Below are 15,889 nucleotides of genomic sequence, written 5' to 3'. Positions count from 1 at the left end.
CCATGTTGAAGTTCATCCATGACTGTCAGTCATGTATCAGGGCTAGGTGATTGGGTGAACAGAGGAAACAGAATCACGTTTGACAGGAAACCAAATCCAGCCAATCAGCGCGTGCAAAGCGTCCTAAGCTGACGTCAACCCGGTACTGAATACTGATGATGAACACCCGGTAGATGAAACAAACACAGCTGAGGCTCATTCTGTTGATTAGACAATAGCTTTACATTAGCAAACATCATGCCTTTCGATGTGAGGAGGTGAGTATGGGGCTTTAGTTCATCTCACTGTAGGTGTGCGCGGATATTTTGATGTGAGTGTGTGTGTGTGTGTCCGTGGGTTGTGCATGGATGAATCAACGCTGGCACTGAGACTGGTTTCTTCGCCTACAAGCAGTGGTGGAAAACGTACTCAACTATTTTACTAGTATCTATCAAGTATCAATAGCCTACTGCACTGTAGAAATACTCTGTTACAAGTGAAAGTCCTGTATTCAAAATGTACTTGAGTAAAAGTACAAACGTATTGGCATCACAATGTACTTAAAGTACCAAAAGTAAAAGTACTCATCATGCAGAATGGCCCATTTCAAGTTTTCAAATGTGTATATATGTATATATATATCGTTAATCTATGTTTTGTGATAATAATCAAAATCTACAAAGTAACTAGTAACTAAAGTTTTCAAAATAATTGTTTTGGAGTTAAAGTACAATATTTGCCTCTGAGGTGTAGTGGAGTTGAAGTGAAAGTACAGAAAATTGGAAATACTCCAGTAAAGTAAAAGTACCTCACCATTGTACAGTACTTGAGTAAATGTACTTAGTTACTACACCACTGGCAGGAACCACTTCTAGCAGTATCGATTCAAACAGTTCCATCTCTCTGTATTACATATCTATAGAATAAAATAATAATGGGATTCATTCTGAAAGGTTTTATATAAAATCCTCTGTTATGGGGACAAAATCTTTTCAGATGGGGGTCCGTGGCCAAACACATCTTCATTTGGGTTGGGAGTCCTTGACATGAAAATGTAACCACTGCTCTACATCCCAAACTCCCCCCTGATGATCAGTGTTCCAAACTCACAGGAATGGGTGGGGGGGAATGTTGCCCCCCACCGCTTTCAGGTCATCCGAACTTGTGTATTGTTGCTGGGTGGCTGTCTACACGATACACACATTTCTGTGTATTGGCTGCTCTCATTCACACTGTCCCTGTCACTGTATGTCAATTAGGGATTCAATTAGGGATGCACTGATTAATTAGCTGTGCATTGGTATCGGCTGATAGTTGCCTTGTTGACTAACCCAGATAATCAGGAAATAAGATGACTTTCACCGATGCCAGGGGCCAATGCTTATCTGTTGTATATGATTGAATTTGTGCTCATTACAACATTGTGTGACTGTGAGGAAGGGCTAAAAAGATACGTTTAAACAATTATTTTTTTATAGCATGAAGATTTATTTGTTTCCCTGGCACAAAAGAAGGAATTAATTGGCACGAAACATTGGCATCGGCTGTCGGCCAAATTCTTATTTTAAACGTTGATATCTGTATCGACCTTGGCCCATGGTGTGTCCCTCTATGCAGTCCAGTTTTTATTATAGTACCATATCACGACAAGTCGTCTCAGAACACTTTACATATCCCCAAGTTTCCAGCGGAGTGGGCATCCGTTCCGCGTGATTATGAATCCCACCAACGACAACGTTATAGGATATAGACCCGCCTTACGTGTCTGATTGGCTCCCTGGCAGGCATAGTTTTACTGAGGTTGGGGTTAGGTTTAGGCATAGTTTTACTGAGGTCAGGGTTAAGGTTAGATTTAGGCATAGCTAGCTATACATATGCGTGCCTCCACCGGATATGTCCCCCTCCAGGCCTGTGCCCCAGTAAATTCCCGCGGAAACAGGTGGATAGAGCAAAGCGGCCACCTGCCTTGACTGTGGTAGGGTGAAAGAGAGAGAGAAAGAGAGGGGGGGTGTCAAGGTACACAGTAACAATAGTAACAACAATAGTACGTGTAATCTACTACACATGCAGTGTGTATTTAGATAGTAGACAGCAACCACCCACTCACTTTGCATAACAATTACTATTTACATTAAGTTAGGCATTTATCAGTTGCTCTGTCATGAGCCCTAGTTAACAAACGACAAGGCAAATGGTCATGTAAATGGCATGCAAAAACAATTAACTGCTTCAAGGTAACTAGGCTCTAAGGTCTGACTGAGAGTCTCCGGTTCCTTTCCTTTCTAAATATATGGACTACAAATACGTAGGGTGGCCATTTTCAAAGCCCCAAACCGGGACCCTTAACACATCCCCCGCCAACGGCTAATCTCAGAACGTCCATCGTAGTGCCAAGCTTTTTCTTACCTTTTTTGTTTTTTTGATTCGGCCATAGGCCCCGCTAAATCCGTTTAAAATCCGCGTTCATTTGGTTCGACACAAACACGGGACCCGACGGAACAAAACGCTGAAAACCGTGCCGCGATCCGACCCTCCATTTTGGAGAACGAGAGCAAAACGCTACAATGGGGGATGCGGAGAGCAAAACAACAAGCCGAGATAATGGCGTCCAAAGTTGATCGCTAGACAGGAAACGGAGGCGGGACAAAAAACGGAAACAGTATTATTTCGTTTCCGGTCCGCCCCCTTCGAAACCGGAAGTGCAAAAAAAATCCGGAATCTGCACCTGCACGATTTAACATGGGAAAACACCCGCCCCGTAGGACTACGGGATTGGCGGTTAACGGTTGGATTTAACGGCTTGGCGGCAATAGTGTTAACCACTTAAGCCCTATTTCTGTATATACTTTGTTGTATGATGGTGTCGTGCGGCAAAAATTGCAGATCTACAAGGCTGATGTGACGTGTTGTGTGAGCGTGTAGATGTGCTATTACAAGATGAAAAACGTTTAAAAAGCCTATGATATGTGCAGAATATAGGCACCAGGTTGAAAGTGGTTAATTCATGAAGCGCACGTTCATGCACGTTCCACGTGTATGCGCACGTAAGCACTAAGCATGCACCATTTTCATCAGGTTGGGGGACAATTGTATCAGCATTTAGTACACCTAGTGACACGCCATGGATAATAGTATGTTAATAATTCATAAGCATCTATGTAAGCTCTGAAAACAAGTATACTATTGTTATTATTATTATTATTATATTTTAATTGTGGTGAAAACTGGGACAATTTGTTTGTAAATGTTGCAAACCGGGACATTTTAGTGTTGTCCAGATATGTGTCAGGACTTGGGACACCCAGCTTGAAACCGGGACAGTCCCTGACAAACCAGGACAGGATTTACATGTGTGCAGGTGCAGGTCTTGAAACAGTCGGTCAATAGTGTACACACCCTAAAGCAAACCACGGGCAGGATATTGGCACACAACTAACATTTACTTATTTGTCACCTCAAACTAATTTAACAGGACGGGGAAATGGTGCGTGAATGCCCTCCACAAACACTGTTGAGGTGAACGTTGGTTGCACCCAAGGGAGTCAACAGACACTAACCCAGATAACTGTCAGATAGTCAAGAGTTAACAAGTTACCTAACCCAGATAACTGTCAGTTAGTCCACAGTTAACAGACACCAACTAAACCAGATAACTGTCAGTTAGTCCACAGTTAACAGACACCAACTAAACCAGATAACTGTCAGTTAGTCCACAGTTAACAGACACCAACTAAACCAGATAACTGTCAGTTAGTCCACAGTTAACAGACACTTACTAGACCAGATAACTGGGGTCTTGCTCAGGGATATTTCATATATATCACATAGATCAGGTTGTGATCTGGTGACCTTTTGATTACCAGACAGCCTCTCTACCCACTAATCTACGGCCATACACCATGATGTGATATGTATTGGTAGGGTTGTCCTCGATTAAGAACTAAAAGCCAATAAGAGGAAATTGGAAAAAAATAAATTGTTGACTTATTGATTTAGAGACCAGCCAGAGAGCAGAACTGAATTTTGATTTCTAATGAATGATTTCACAGTGATGTCTATTGAAAGTTATAGACTGGCAGAAATAAAGGGGCATATCTAGAATTGACGAGATGTACGGGAAAAAAGCATACAAGAATGACCAATCAACGAATAAAGTCTTTGCCGATTAGTGATTAATTGATTATGAGGAGACAGCCCTAAATATTGGTTAATTTATCTATGGAGACTGGAAAGGCATATAATTTTCATATAATCTGACCCAAATAGTTTGGCCCAAACAGCTTCATAGCCTTGTTTGATAATAGCCTGGCATGGCTAGACTAATATCACTGCGTGCATAGATATTAGTCTGGAACTTCGGCGTGGAAGATTAATTTCCAAGAGCCGGTTACAGGCCCCCAGGGCTATTATTTTTTAATCGGTGGCAGATTCGTCTGGTTTCCGGGCTAGTTTGATAGCACTATCATCAGTGTTGTTTTTGTTTGTTTAAACATATTTTCTATTAATATATTGCATTCATGCTAATGTTTATTCTCAGACATTTAACGTAAAAAAAATAAAAGGTTTCTTCTAGCATACAAAGATTGGGTAGTAACTTTCAGGACCCCCTAGGGGTTCAGGACCGCCTGTTGAAGACCCACGCCATGCAGCATAATATATACAGCAGTGCTTCCTTAAGACCTGTTAGACGACTAATCTTTCAGACAGCCCACTGACCAGTTGACTTCGGAAAAAAAAGTGACTTTTGTCCATCGCTAGTAAATGCTGTATAAAGCATTGTGATGGCTTCAGGGTGTCCTTGTTTTTTCCGAAAACAAACAAATCTACAAGCTCACATCGCGTCGCACACAACGCGATGTGAGCTTGTACATCTTCTGAAAATTTACACTTTTTTCAGTTATGCAAAAATAATTGTGATTAGCTCAAATAATTGCGATCATTCAATTTGATGTAATTGTGACATGCCTACCCATAGTTGTGTCCGGGTAGTTCAGTCGGTTTTGGACCACAATGTCATGGGTTCGATCCGCCAACTTGGCGTATGAGTAGCACGGTTTGGATGTGGCAAGTCGTGCGGTGGGAGCTGATGGTACAGTAGGTGTGGCGCTCCACCTCAGCAATCCATCTCCCAGGGGTCTAGCGCATTGTAATGGGGACAGACCCGCGCGTTATCGGCTGATACCGACAATAAGCCTCTCCCGACCTACTTACCCATAGTTGGCCCTTTGTCGCAGATTGGAGAATGACTGTAGTTTGTGCTGTCTGTGGAGCTTTCAGTTTGCTCCCTTGACGATACAGAGAGAGAGCATTGACACACTGATCACGTATGAATCATGTATGAATCATAACAAATACATGATGAGGCTGAAAAGACAAAAATGTATTCCTTTAATGTACGACGTACTTGATGTACTACTTGTTGACAACCCAAATAAGATTCTACTTTAAGATTCTTACTTTGATAGCCATGTCCTTTCAGATGACTGGATTAAAAACATACAGGCTGATGTCATTAATGACGACGATTTGGGTAATCGTCTTTAATTTAGAACTCGACTTCCCCCTGCACCAAACTGTTGCTTAGTCCTGTTAAACCTATACGTTGTTATACCTTTCAATCCAGGACAACACCTGTGTCACTTATTAGTTATTATTGATATAATAGCAACATAATAAAAAAATAAGTTGTTCTGAGGACTTAGGTTAGGATTTAGACAGCGTTTGTAGAATCGGCCTCAGGTCTAAATGGGTTAAACCACTGGTACTCAACAGGAGAGTCTCTTATCTCAGTGTTTCGCCCAGGTGGACAGGGTTTTGAGGTTCGGTTTAGGCAATATTTCTGTTATGTTTAGGCATAGTGTTTGTGAGGTTAGGGTTAAGGTTAGGTTAAGGCATAGTGTTTGTGAGGTTAAGGTTAGGTTTAGTTTTTGTGAAGTTTAATGTTAGGGTTTAGGCGCAACCTGGGTGACACACCAAAGAAATAGGGAGTCTTGGTACTCAACGTCGGGTCCAGGGACCACAAGGTGTCAAAATGGAGCGGACCCTTTGTACACTCTCAGAGTTCAATAAAACACTGAGGATTTGTCATTGTAGAAAAGGGTGCCAGACTATAAAATAGTATCAAATGGGGGTCTGTGGCCTAATGCATATCAAACTGGGAGTCATTGAGAATCACTGTTTTAAACCTTCGGCTGCTCTAAACCGTTATGGGTCAAATGGTACATAAATGGTGCATTTCGTCGCTGTGTGGTGGAAACCTCATATGTCCAAAACTGTTACTTTTCAGGAACTGGAAAAAAAGAACATGTGTTCCTTTTTCAAAATTTAAGACCATCAGTGTCCTGATCTGTCACTCCGCTGTGACTCATTTGTTCAGTATTGTCAATTTGCTAGGGTCTCGTTCTCTTTTGAAAGCAGTCATGTGCTTTCATGTTCCTTTGGTGTTGCTAAAGAGATGCAGGAACACACTGTCCACACCATTAATGAAAGACTGCCGCCACCCCCCCCCCCCCCCCCCACCATAATGAAGCACCAAGGGAAAAACAAAGTGGTTTGTAGGTGGTGGAAAGAGAGAGAGTGTTATATACCGTAATTCAGGAAATTGCAAAACGCAACCGGTAGTAAAGTGGGCCGAGAGATGAGCTCTCCAGGGTCCATATTAAGATTCATAAAGACACAATGTTCTTGAACCAAGAAAACAAGCTCATTAACCGTGACTAAAGACAGCGCATAGCATTAAGTGAATTCATAAGCGCTGCGGCGTGCGCACACAGGTCATGTGCTGCTTTCAAAAAAATATATATCCAAAAATGTCTTGCTGGCTTCTTCCTGTCCTTTAAAGGTAAAAGCCACATTTCTTCTAAAATAATATTTATTTTAGGTCATCACTTGACCGATTTTCTGGGGTCAGTGGATGAAAGAAGGAGATTTGTGCGTGTAAACACTAGTGTTCCACAGTCAGGATGTGAGGTGGTCCAGTCATCTTCATCCTCTGGTACATAACCGGTGGGTCGGGACCCCAGGAGCGTCCCCACATGATTTTTTTTTTGGGGGGGGGTTGGGTTCCCAGATGACACTAAAGTGACAATTTAAGGACTTTTTAATACCTCAAATTAAAAGAAAGACAAAAGAAAAAGCGCATTACTGCATCAAAAGTAATCAACAAACTATACTGGTCAAACATTGGCCAAATTGTCACATAATATAAGAAAGAGGCAACAATTGTGAAAATAGCCGATCTACAAGCTCACATCGCCTCGCAACGTGAGGCGTTGTGAGCTTGTAGATCTTCTATTTTCTTAATATTTCTCAAACAAAATGTAATACCGCAACTCCTACATTTCAAGTGCTTATCAGGGTAGGGGGTCCCCAGTTCAAATATGATAATTTTGGGGGATCACGGCCTGAAAAGATTGAGAACCACTGCCGTAAACCACAGGGGTCTGCAATGCCCTCCATATCCTGCCAGGCTAATGCTCCTAATTAATCGATCAACATAAAATGTATCGAACTAAATGTTTGTATGTCTTCAGTGATGTATCTAAATATTTATGATAAGCGCTATTTACAACTTAACCAAATGTGAATGCTTGCCTTTGTTGTATATGATAAAATGAAAAGTCTTTTGACTGCTGCGCCTGCTTGGCTTCAGATAACTGAGCATTTATTAGTGACCTTAAGTAATTTTACCATCACTTTGTGGCCCAGATTAAACACACAGATTCATTGAATAATCAGGGGGGAAATAATTGACACATGAATTGCAGCCCTCATTAGAGTTCAGGTAGTGTAGTTCAGTGGTTCTCTTAACATTTTCATGTCAAAGCCCCGCCCCCCAAATGTATATATGGACCCCCATCTGAAAAGATGTTCCAGAAACCCCCATAAGAGAAGATTTGCCAACATTTTTGCTTTTAAAAGCAGGCCGATGCAGACCCCAAAGGTTAGTGACAGGTGGTACAAACAGGAAGGTCCAAATGTTCACAAAGGATATCTTTGATATCAAATATCAAAGAAAGAGGTCCCGCATAGGCCTGTCACAATTATTACATAATCGCAATTATTTTATTTGGTGGAATGGCGGAAATAGCCGATGCAATGCGTTTTGAGCTTGTAGAACGGCTATTTCCACTATTTAATTATTATAAAATAATTAAATGTGTTATTTGTCATATCTGCCCTGTGCAAGTTCTTTTTTTTAATTTAAATATATTTCTTTGGCTTTTTCGGCCTTTATTGATAGTATGCAGTATATAGACTTGGGGAGAGAGAGACGGGGAGTGACACGCAGTAAAGGTCGTCGGGATCGGGACTCGAACCCGCGATACGCTGTCAGGCCGCAATGGGGAGAGAGAGACGGGGAGTGACGCGCAGTAAAGGTCGTCGGGATCGGGACTCGAACCCGCGATACCCTGTCAGGCCGCAATGGAGCCTAGGTGCCCCACGCCCTGTGCAACTTTTGTTTACGAAGCCTAAAAACCAAACAGAAATGTAATTTTTATAGTAAAATGTCATAATGGTGACAGCCCTAGTTAAGTCCCGCACACTGTCTTGAACTTGTCTCCTCATTAAGTCAACGTTTCGGAGGATGGGTGGGCCCGGGGTGTGGCAGAGATCCAGGGGTCTTGTGAAGCAGGGAGGGGGCAGTGGGGGGGGGGGGGGGGGGGGGGTTATTGAAGGTGGTTGTGGAGAGACCAAACAGGCCAAAGCGGCGGGGTGTGGGCCTCCACAGGAAACCCTCCCACCCTCACTACTTCCTCCCCCCCACCCCTCCGCATTGCGTCAGCGGCGATTATTTCACCGCATGCATGGCAGCGCTCACTGGAAGAAATGTGCACAGATGTGAGTGTTTTGGAAGGAGATGAGGGGAGAAGATGTGTGTGTGAGTGAGACTATACTTGTGTTTTGAGGGCCACATGTCCCCGCAAGTATAGTAGAATTTGAGAATTGAGACACATTTTCCTGGTCCTTACACGAGAAATGGTAGTTCATGGTTAATAAAAAAAAATATTCTTAAGAGTTAATTAGGGAAATATACAGGTAGGGATTAGGCAGTTAGAAGTTATGTTTAGGGGTTGGAGTTGGAGTCATGTCTGATTAACACTTACCGAAAATAGCCGATCCACAAAATTGTTAAAATGGCATTCATAAAATAGCCTTCCTAAAATGTCTGTCCTCACAAGTATAGTAATACGTGTGTGTGTGTGTGTGTGTGTGTGTGTGTGTGTGTGTGTGTGTGTGTGTGTGTGTGTGTGTGTGTGTGTGTGTGTGTGTGTGTGTGTGTGTGTGTGTGTGTGTGTGTGTGTGTTGAAAATCTTTCATTTCCCAAAAAGGCCATGCGCACGGCGGCTCAGCGCCTGTGAGCAGAAATAGTTTTGCTGTTGAGTAGCGTGACGGTTTATTTTAATTATCCCCAAATAGGTAATGGCAGCGTTTCACAGGAGGGGAGTTGGACAGCGGCCGACCATGTCGGTTTCTGATTCATGGTTCGATTTACAAGCTCGTATTCATTTGCCAAAAATATCGTGCCCTTATACTGTAAATTGAGGAGCTGCCTGCAGGATTGGGCTCTGACCCCAGTACAGTATAGTACAGTGGGACGCTGTCATCTTCACCCATGCATTACGCAGTACAATAAAATGACTCCAGGAATTATGCTCATGTCACGTAATGGTGAAAACCAAAGAGCCCATCATTTGAAGCTACACACACTAACGCCTGGGAGCTGCCCAGTGCAACCACAGTTTTATAAATACTTAATACTATTAATAATAATACTTAATACTGTAACTTAATGAGTCTTAATATTGTAATTAATAATAAGTCTTAATACTGCAATCAGAAGCAGCTTTATTGTCACATGCTGCATTCAGGCGCATCAATACGTCTTAATTCTGCAATTAATAAGTATTGATATTGTGTTTATTAAGACTTAATACTGTATTTAGTCTTAACACTGTTAAGTCTTAAATACTCGGCCATTGAGCAGATAGGCTGCAGCAGTTCAGGGCCAAGTGCTTTGCTCAAGGACACTTCTACGCTGGGAATGGAGGGGAACGGTGAGCGTTACTGATTCACTTCCCTGCACAGATTCTTTTTTTTTACCATGGCAGTCCGGTGGAATTGAACCGGCAACCTTGTGGTCACAACAAGCACGCTCCCGAGACCTGGAGGCTACGGCTGCCTCTCCCTCTGTGAAGTGAATGTAATCCTTCCCTGCTGCTGTGTGTATGTAGAGGTTTGTTGTGGTAGGGTCACAGATCTAGGACAGGAATCCAGCGGAAGAGGTGTAACCCAGTAAAAAGATTGGTGTGTCTGTCTGTGTGTGTGCGTGCGCGTGTGCGCTTGCATGTGGGTGTGTATATAATGGCCTCGTTCCAGACCTAACATTCCACTACTGTTCCGTAATATCACAGTCTACTGAGTACAGAATGTACTCTTTTTCCCAGCCAAGGAGTGCATGGTGTTTACATAGCGTTTCTAATATTTCTACTCACTGTTCACACACATACACACACTCACTCTCTCTGTCTTCTCTTGTATTTTTCCTCAGATTGGATATCTACAGGAAAGTGCCAAAAGATCTCACACAGCCCACGTATACAGGAGCATGCAGTGAGTAGCCGCCTTTCACATGGGCTCCTAATTTCAAGGACCCTCCAGGTTGATAATGCATTGGGTGTGGATGAATTGAAGTCCCCAGGACTTTTCGTGTCATCCTTTTAGCCTCAATGTCTTACTGTACCACGTGCTGTTTACATTGCTGTAAAATCCTCAGTGTTAATTTGTACATGGAACACTCTCAGAGTTACAGAACCATAAGGGACCATTTGGTTCCTAACTATCATTCATTTAGCTGGGGACCCTTGGAACCCCCTCAAGGACCCCTGGGGGCCCCCGGTCCCCACATTGACAATCAATGGATGCCCACACAAAACATCTGAAACTGTGTTTTCGAATTTCCAGGCCTCAGAAAGTCGTAAACACAGTGAAATTTTATGTTTTTAAGTTTTTAATTCAGTCTCTGAGGTCTTAAAAACAAACAGTTTTCTTGTTGCACTGAAACCCTACTTTGAAATGCACCAAGCCACACAGACGTTAGTTTTTAGTACCACTAGCAGCAGGGCTCTAAAGCATGATTTATGGTTGGACAAGTGTCAAGTGGCGCGTCGCGCCATATGTGACATGTCTAACGGTGTTCTGAGCTTTGAGCTTCATACTGTCTGTGACTCGCCGACAGTCTCGCCAGAAAATGTAAACAAGGAAGTGAACATGGTCTCTCTCGCGCATCTTGTCGTCCTCCCAACCAATCAAGAAAGAGTCCACAACATTTTATGAAGCATCTGCATCCACCGTAGTGGTGGACGTCTTCCGCTACACGCTTTTGGTCATTTTGACGTCACTTCTGTCGCGTGACATGTCGGTCAACACTTCCAAGCATGAATAGGCGTTAATATAATATATATCAGTTTTCTGAAAAACTTATGTTGCCATTCTAGTACCCAAAACCTTTTAATGTCAAGGACCACCCAAAATGATATGTATTTGGCCGTGGACCCCTGTCTCAAAATATTTTGTTCCAGGGACCCCCAGAAGCAAAGATTTGAGTTAAAAATGTCTGTTTAAAAAAAAAAATATATATTCAAAGATTTGCGCACATGCTATATTTATTAATTATAGCATAGCCACCCCCACTCTGAGATATATGCAAAATGACACAAATGCCTTCCCGGTTTTACTGGGTTAAGGATGGCTATGTCTGTCGATCAGGCCGTCTGTCTGTCTTTCTATCCGTCTGTCCATCCCATACATCCCATACATCCATCCAAGGTCACCCATCCATCCATCAAGGCCACCCATCCATCCATCAAGGCCTTCCACACCAAAAAGTCAACTTTTGCACACAAGATATGATATCTCATAATGTAATATACTGATTGCAGGATGAATAAAAAAAGAAACATACTCAAAGTGATAACGGCAACCATCAAGCTAGAGGCCTTAGTCTTGTTAAGTTTAACACTTTGCCAAATGGTTGACTTTATTTAATATGTTAAATAATTAAAAACGTTGTGTTGCCCACAGCCATAAAGAAAGTCTTCAAACACTGTTGGTAAGAAAGCCCGTAAGCCCATGTGTGTGTCTGTTTGTTTGTACTGTAAATGGAACAAAAACATTAGCCCCAGGTAAAGAGTGATTAAATGCTTACTGGAACAGGTTAGATTGTTCCAGTAGCTTAGTATTTTATGTACTTACAGACACAGTAACTGTCACAGTGAGGAGGGCGGGGCTTGTCGTAGTACAACTACTGTGCCAGGAATGTTAATGACAGACTCTTTCATCGTTGCTGTAGGAAATTAAAGCTTGTCACCGGAAATCTGAAATCAGGGTTTCCTGAGAAGTCACATTTTTGTGTGTTCATTGTCAACAAGTCATCGTATACTCATCGTATTGATTATAAGCTGCGTGTCAGGATACTGACTATTTAATGATCAGAGTTTCAGTTTCACAATCAGTTGTTTGTTTTGATTACTCATCGGCCCAGCCCAGGTGACAAAGCGGTTTGTTTACTCTATTATCACGCTGTCAGTGAAGATTTCCTCTGAAATCTGTGAATTGATCTTGATCAGTCATGTGTAAATGTCCTGGAGATGTTTCCATTGACTTATCAGCAGTACTAGTTGAATAAATACAACCCAAATTGGGCGTTATTCCTGTATGTTGTCAACTCCCTTCCTGCCTGGTTTACATTAAGTCCATCGCCTCAGGCTGAGAGCATTGGCTTGATTTGAGGTATTTAGGTTGGCGTTACACTGCCTTGCCTGCACCCTGCAGGTCAACTCGTATTACTGTATACAGTGGTTCTCAACCTTTTCAGGCTGTGACCCCCCCAGAAATATTCATATTTGAACTGGGGACCCCCCACCCTGATAAGCACTTGGAATGTAGGAGTTGTAGCATTTAGTTTGACTCAGTTCCACAGATAAATATAAAGCGAGGCGTTGTGAGCTTGTAGATCGGCTATTTTCAAAAATGTTGCCTCTTTCTTGTATTATTTGACAACTTGGCCAGTTTTTCTAGTTGGCTATAGTTTGTTGATTACTATTGATGCAGTAATGGTCTTTTTCTTTTCTTTCAAATCAATCTATTTAAGATATGTCCAATTTACATGTTCAAAACAATCCCAAATTGGGCCTTAAAGTTTAAAGTGACCAGTGTTTCTCAGTTTTTTTTTTCTTCAATGGCTTTTCTACAACAAACACGTAGCTGTGAGCTCTGGTGTTGGTAGTTTTCCTAATCCATTCATGCTGTATGTGAGGTTGTGCCTAGGGCTGTCCCCTAAAAGTCGACGGGTCGGGCGAGGAGCCCGACGTCGACTTGCATTCCTTGAGTCGAGTCGTCAATGCCATTGGCCAATTTTTATTTCTTTTTAATATATTTTAATAATCAAATCAATTAATCGAATATTCGAATACTTAGGGGTCGAATAAGTCGAATGCTAAAACTCACTATTCGTGAATGCCGTAGTGAGTTGTAGATCTGCTATTTTCAAAAAGTCGTGAAATAATGTGACAAATTTTATTTTTATTTTAACAACTCAAATCTTGTATTGGGGTCCCTGGCACAAAATATTTTCAGATTGGGGTCTGCATGCAAATCCATATTAAAAAGGGAGTCTTTGACATGAGAAAGTTTGAGAACCACTGGTTCTGACTACTACAGACTGTAAGGCAAGCACAGACATAATATAACCTCCCCTGCTTCATAAAAGGTCAAATGTTTGACCTCTGGCATTTTGTTATTCTGCGCCGGTCACATTCCACAGAGTTCAGTTTAATAACTACTTTAGACCTGGCGTCCCTATTTTGGGCAATGTCATTATAGGAGAACATTTTCTAAACTGTTTCGAATCTCTTATGCCGTATTTCCAGGGCCCAAGAGTTGGATTTTGGGTGTTAAAAGATATTTTCTGATTAATCAAACGTATATTTCTTATGACATTTTTCAAGATTTTTCATAAATGTTCCAAAATAGCAGATGTACAGTGTGACACGCTGTGAGCTTGTAGATCTGCTATTTTTGAATAGCCAACGCTAAAATCTAAAATGACATGGATGCTTTCCCGGTTTTAATGGGTTAAAAGTTTTGAACTTATCCCAGGGCATCAGAAAAGAAATCCTAGATACCACAAACACCACCATTTTGATAAAAAGAACAATTGAGGATGTAATTACGGTATTATTATAAATTATTTGAGTTTTTAAGACGTTCATGAACATTTCAGAATGATTTGGCTCGGGTCTGTTATTTGAATTCCTTTTGAAACACACCACATGGAAGGATGAGTCAGGTTAGTTTTTCGTCATGTTTACGTCACGCCCACATTGTGTGAGATCTTTTTTACTGTAACAGATTTGACGTTGTTTTTTGCTGTCTTGTCAATATTTCCATTGTGGAGCAGCTCTAGGTTAGGATCAGTAACTCATTACTCTGTGATCCGCATGTAATCCCCTTACTCAGACCTCGGGAGGCCTGCGGACAATTATGTGTCCTTTGATGAAGCTGGATTGGTGGCCGATGTGTCATGGCGACGCTCCCTATTGTTTGTGCCTTAGTTAAACATTACCTTCTGCAAAGCCTCAGCCGGCCGCAGGTTGTGCTGGAAAAGTAACTTAAGTACGTTTACTCAAGTACAGTACTTAAGTACAATTTTGAGGTTATTTACTTAACTTGAATATTTCCTTTTTTGCGATACTTTATACTTCTGATACACTACATTTCGGAGGTAAGTATTGTACTTTTGACTCTACAATTACTAAACAGGTTTAGATTATTCATGCTAAACATGCATTAACCACTTAAGCACTTTGTCTATTCCAAAATAGCCGATGCGACGCGTCGTGAGCTTCTAGATCTGATATTTTCAAAAGATCTATTTTGTAATTTTCCTTTGGTACTGTAAGTATATTTTGATGCCAGCACCTTTGTACTTTTAGTCAAGTGAAACTTTGAATACAGGCCTTCCGTTAAGACCTGGAACGCATCTGTGTCACTTTAGATTTCTTTGGCTATTCAAAAATAGCAGATATACAAGCTCATAGCGCGGCACCGAGTGCCGCGCTACGAGCTTGTAGATCTGCTATTTTTGAAAAATCTTGGGAATTTTCTTTTTAGATTTTTTTTTTCTCCAAAAACTGTTAGGTTTTAGAATTGTTTTAAGAATCGCCTCAGGTCTTAAAGGGTTAACTTGAGTATTTGCACCTTGTGGTACTGCTACTTTTACTTAAGTAAATAAAGAAGTGGGAGTACTTCCTCAGCAGGTTGTCCTGTGACGCCCTGTCGACCACAAGGCCAGGTCACGTGACGTTCAGATACTAGCTAGGATACCGTTGCCATGTAAACAGGCTTCACACCTGCTGAGTGTGAGCTGTGTGTGTGTGTGTGTGTGTGTGTGTGTGTGTGTGTGTGTGTGTTTGTATTAAGCTCACAACGCGTCGCAGTGAGCTTGTAGATCTGCTATTTTTCGGCTTTGGGCTTACGGTTAACAATGGCAAAATGTATTAAATATAGCATTCATAAAATCGCTCTCCAAAAATGTTTGTCCTTATTGTCCTCATAAGTATAATCATACAAACGTGTTTGTGTGTGTGTGTGTGTGTGTGTGTGTGTGTGTGTGTGTGACTGTGACTCAAATGTGTACATGTATCTTGTGCCAGATTAACCACAGTTACGTAGGCTCGGATCTCTTACTCCTATATATATAGCATACGAAACGCATGACGTTTTATATGGCTGATTCTTTTTTTCTTTGATGCATTATTAGATTAAATTAAATAGACAGTCTGAGCTGTTGTCAATTATACACATTCCCCTTTTTCCTCGGTTCAAAGCAGTGGTGGAAAGTAACTAA

General features: G+C 41.6%; 1 protein-coding gene across 1 annotated transcript in view; it reads left to right on the top strand.

Annotated features, from left to right (window-relative positions):
- Positions 1-128: 128 nt before the first annotated feature.
- Positions 129-15,889, top strand: part of ergic1 (endoplasmic reticulum-golgi intermediate compartment 1) — a 34,312-nt gene continuing 18,551 nt past the window's right edge. The window contains exons 1-2 of the mRNA XM_084041493.1: positions 129-257; positions 10,532-10,593. Coding sequence (XP_083897619.1) covers positions 238-257; positions 10,532-10,593 — 82 coding nt within the window. The 5' untranslated portion in view covers positions 129-237. The remainder of the gene's footprint in view (positions 258-10,531; positions 10,594-15,889) is intronic.

The sequence above is a fragment of the Gymnoscopelus microlampas genome, assembly GCF_963454915.1.
Source record: "Gymnoscopelus microlampas genome assembly, chromosome: 18".
NCBI classification, from domain to species: domain Eukaryota; kingdom Metazoa; phylum Chordata; class Actinopteri; order Myctophiformes; family Myctophidae; genus Gymnoscopelus; species Gymnoscopelus microlampas.
This window is presented reverse-complemented; position numbering and strand designations above follow the sequence as displayed.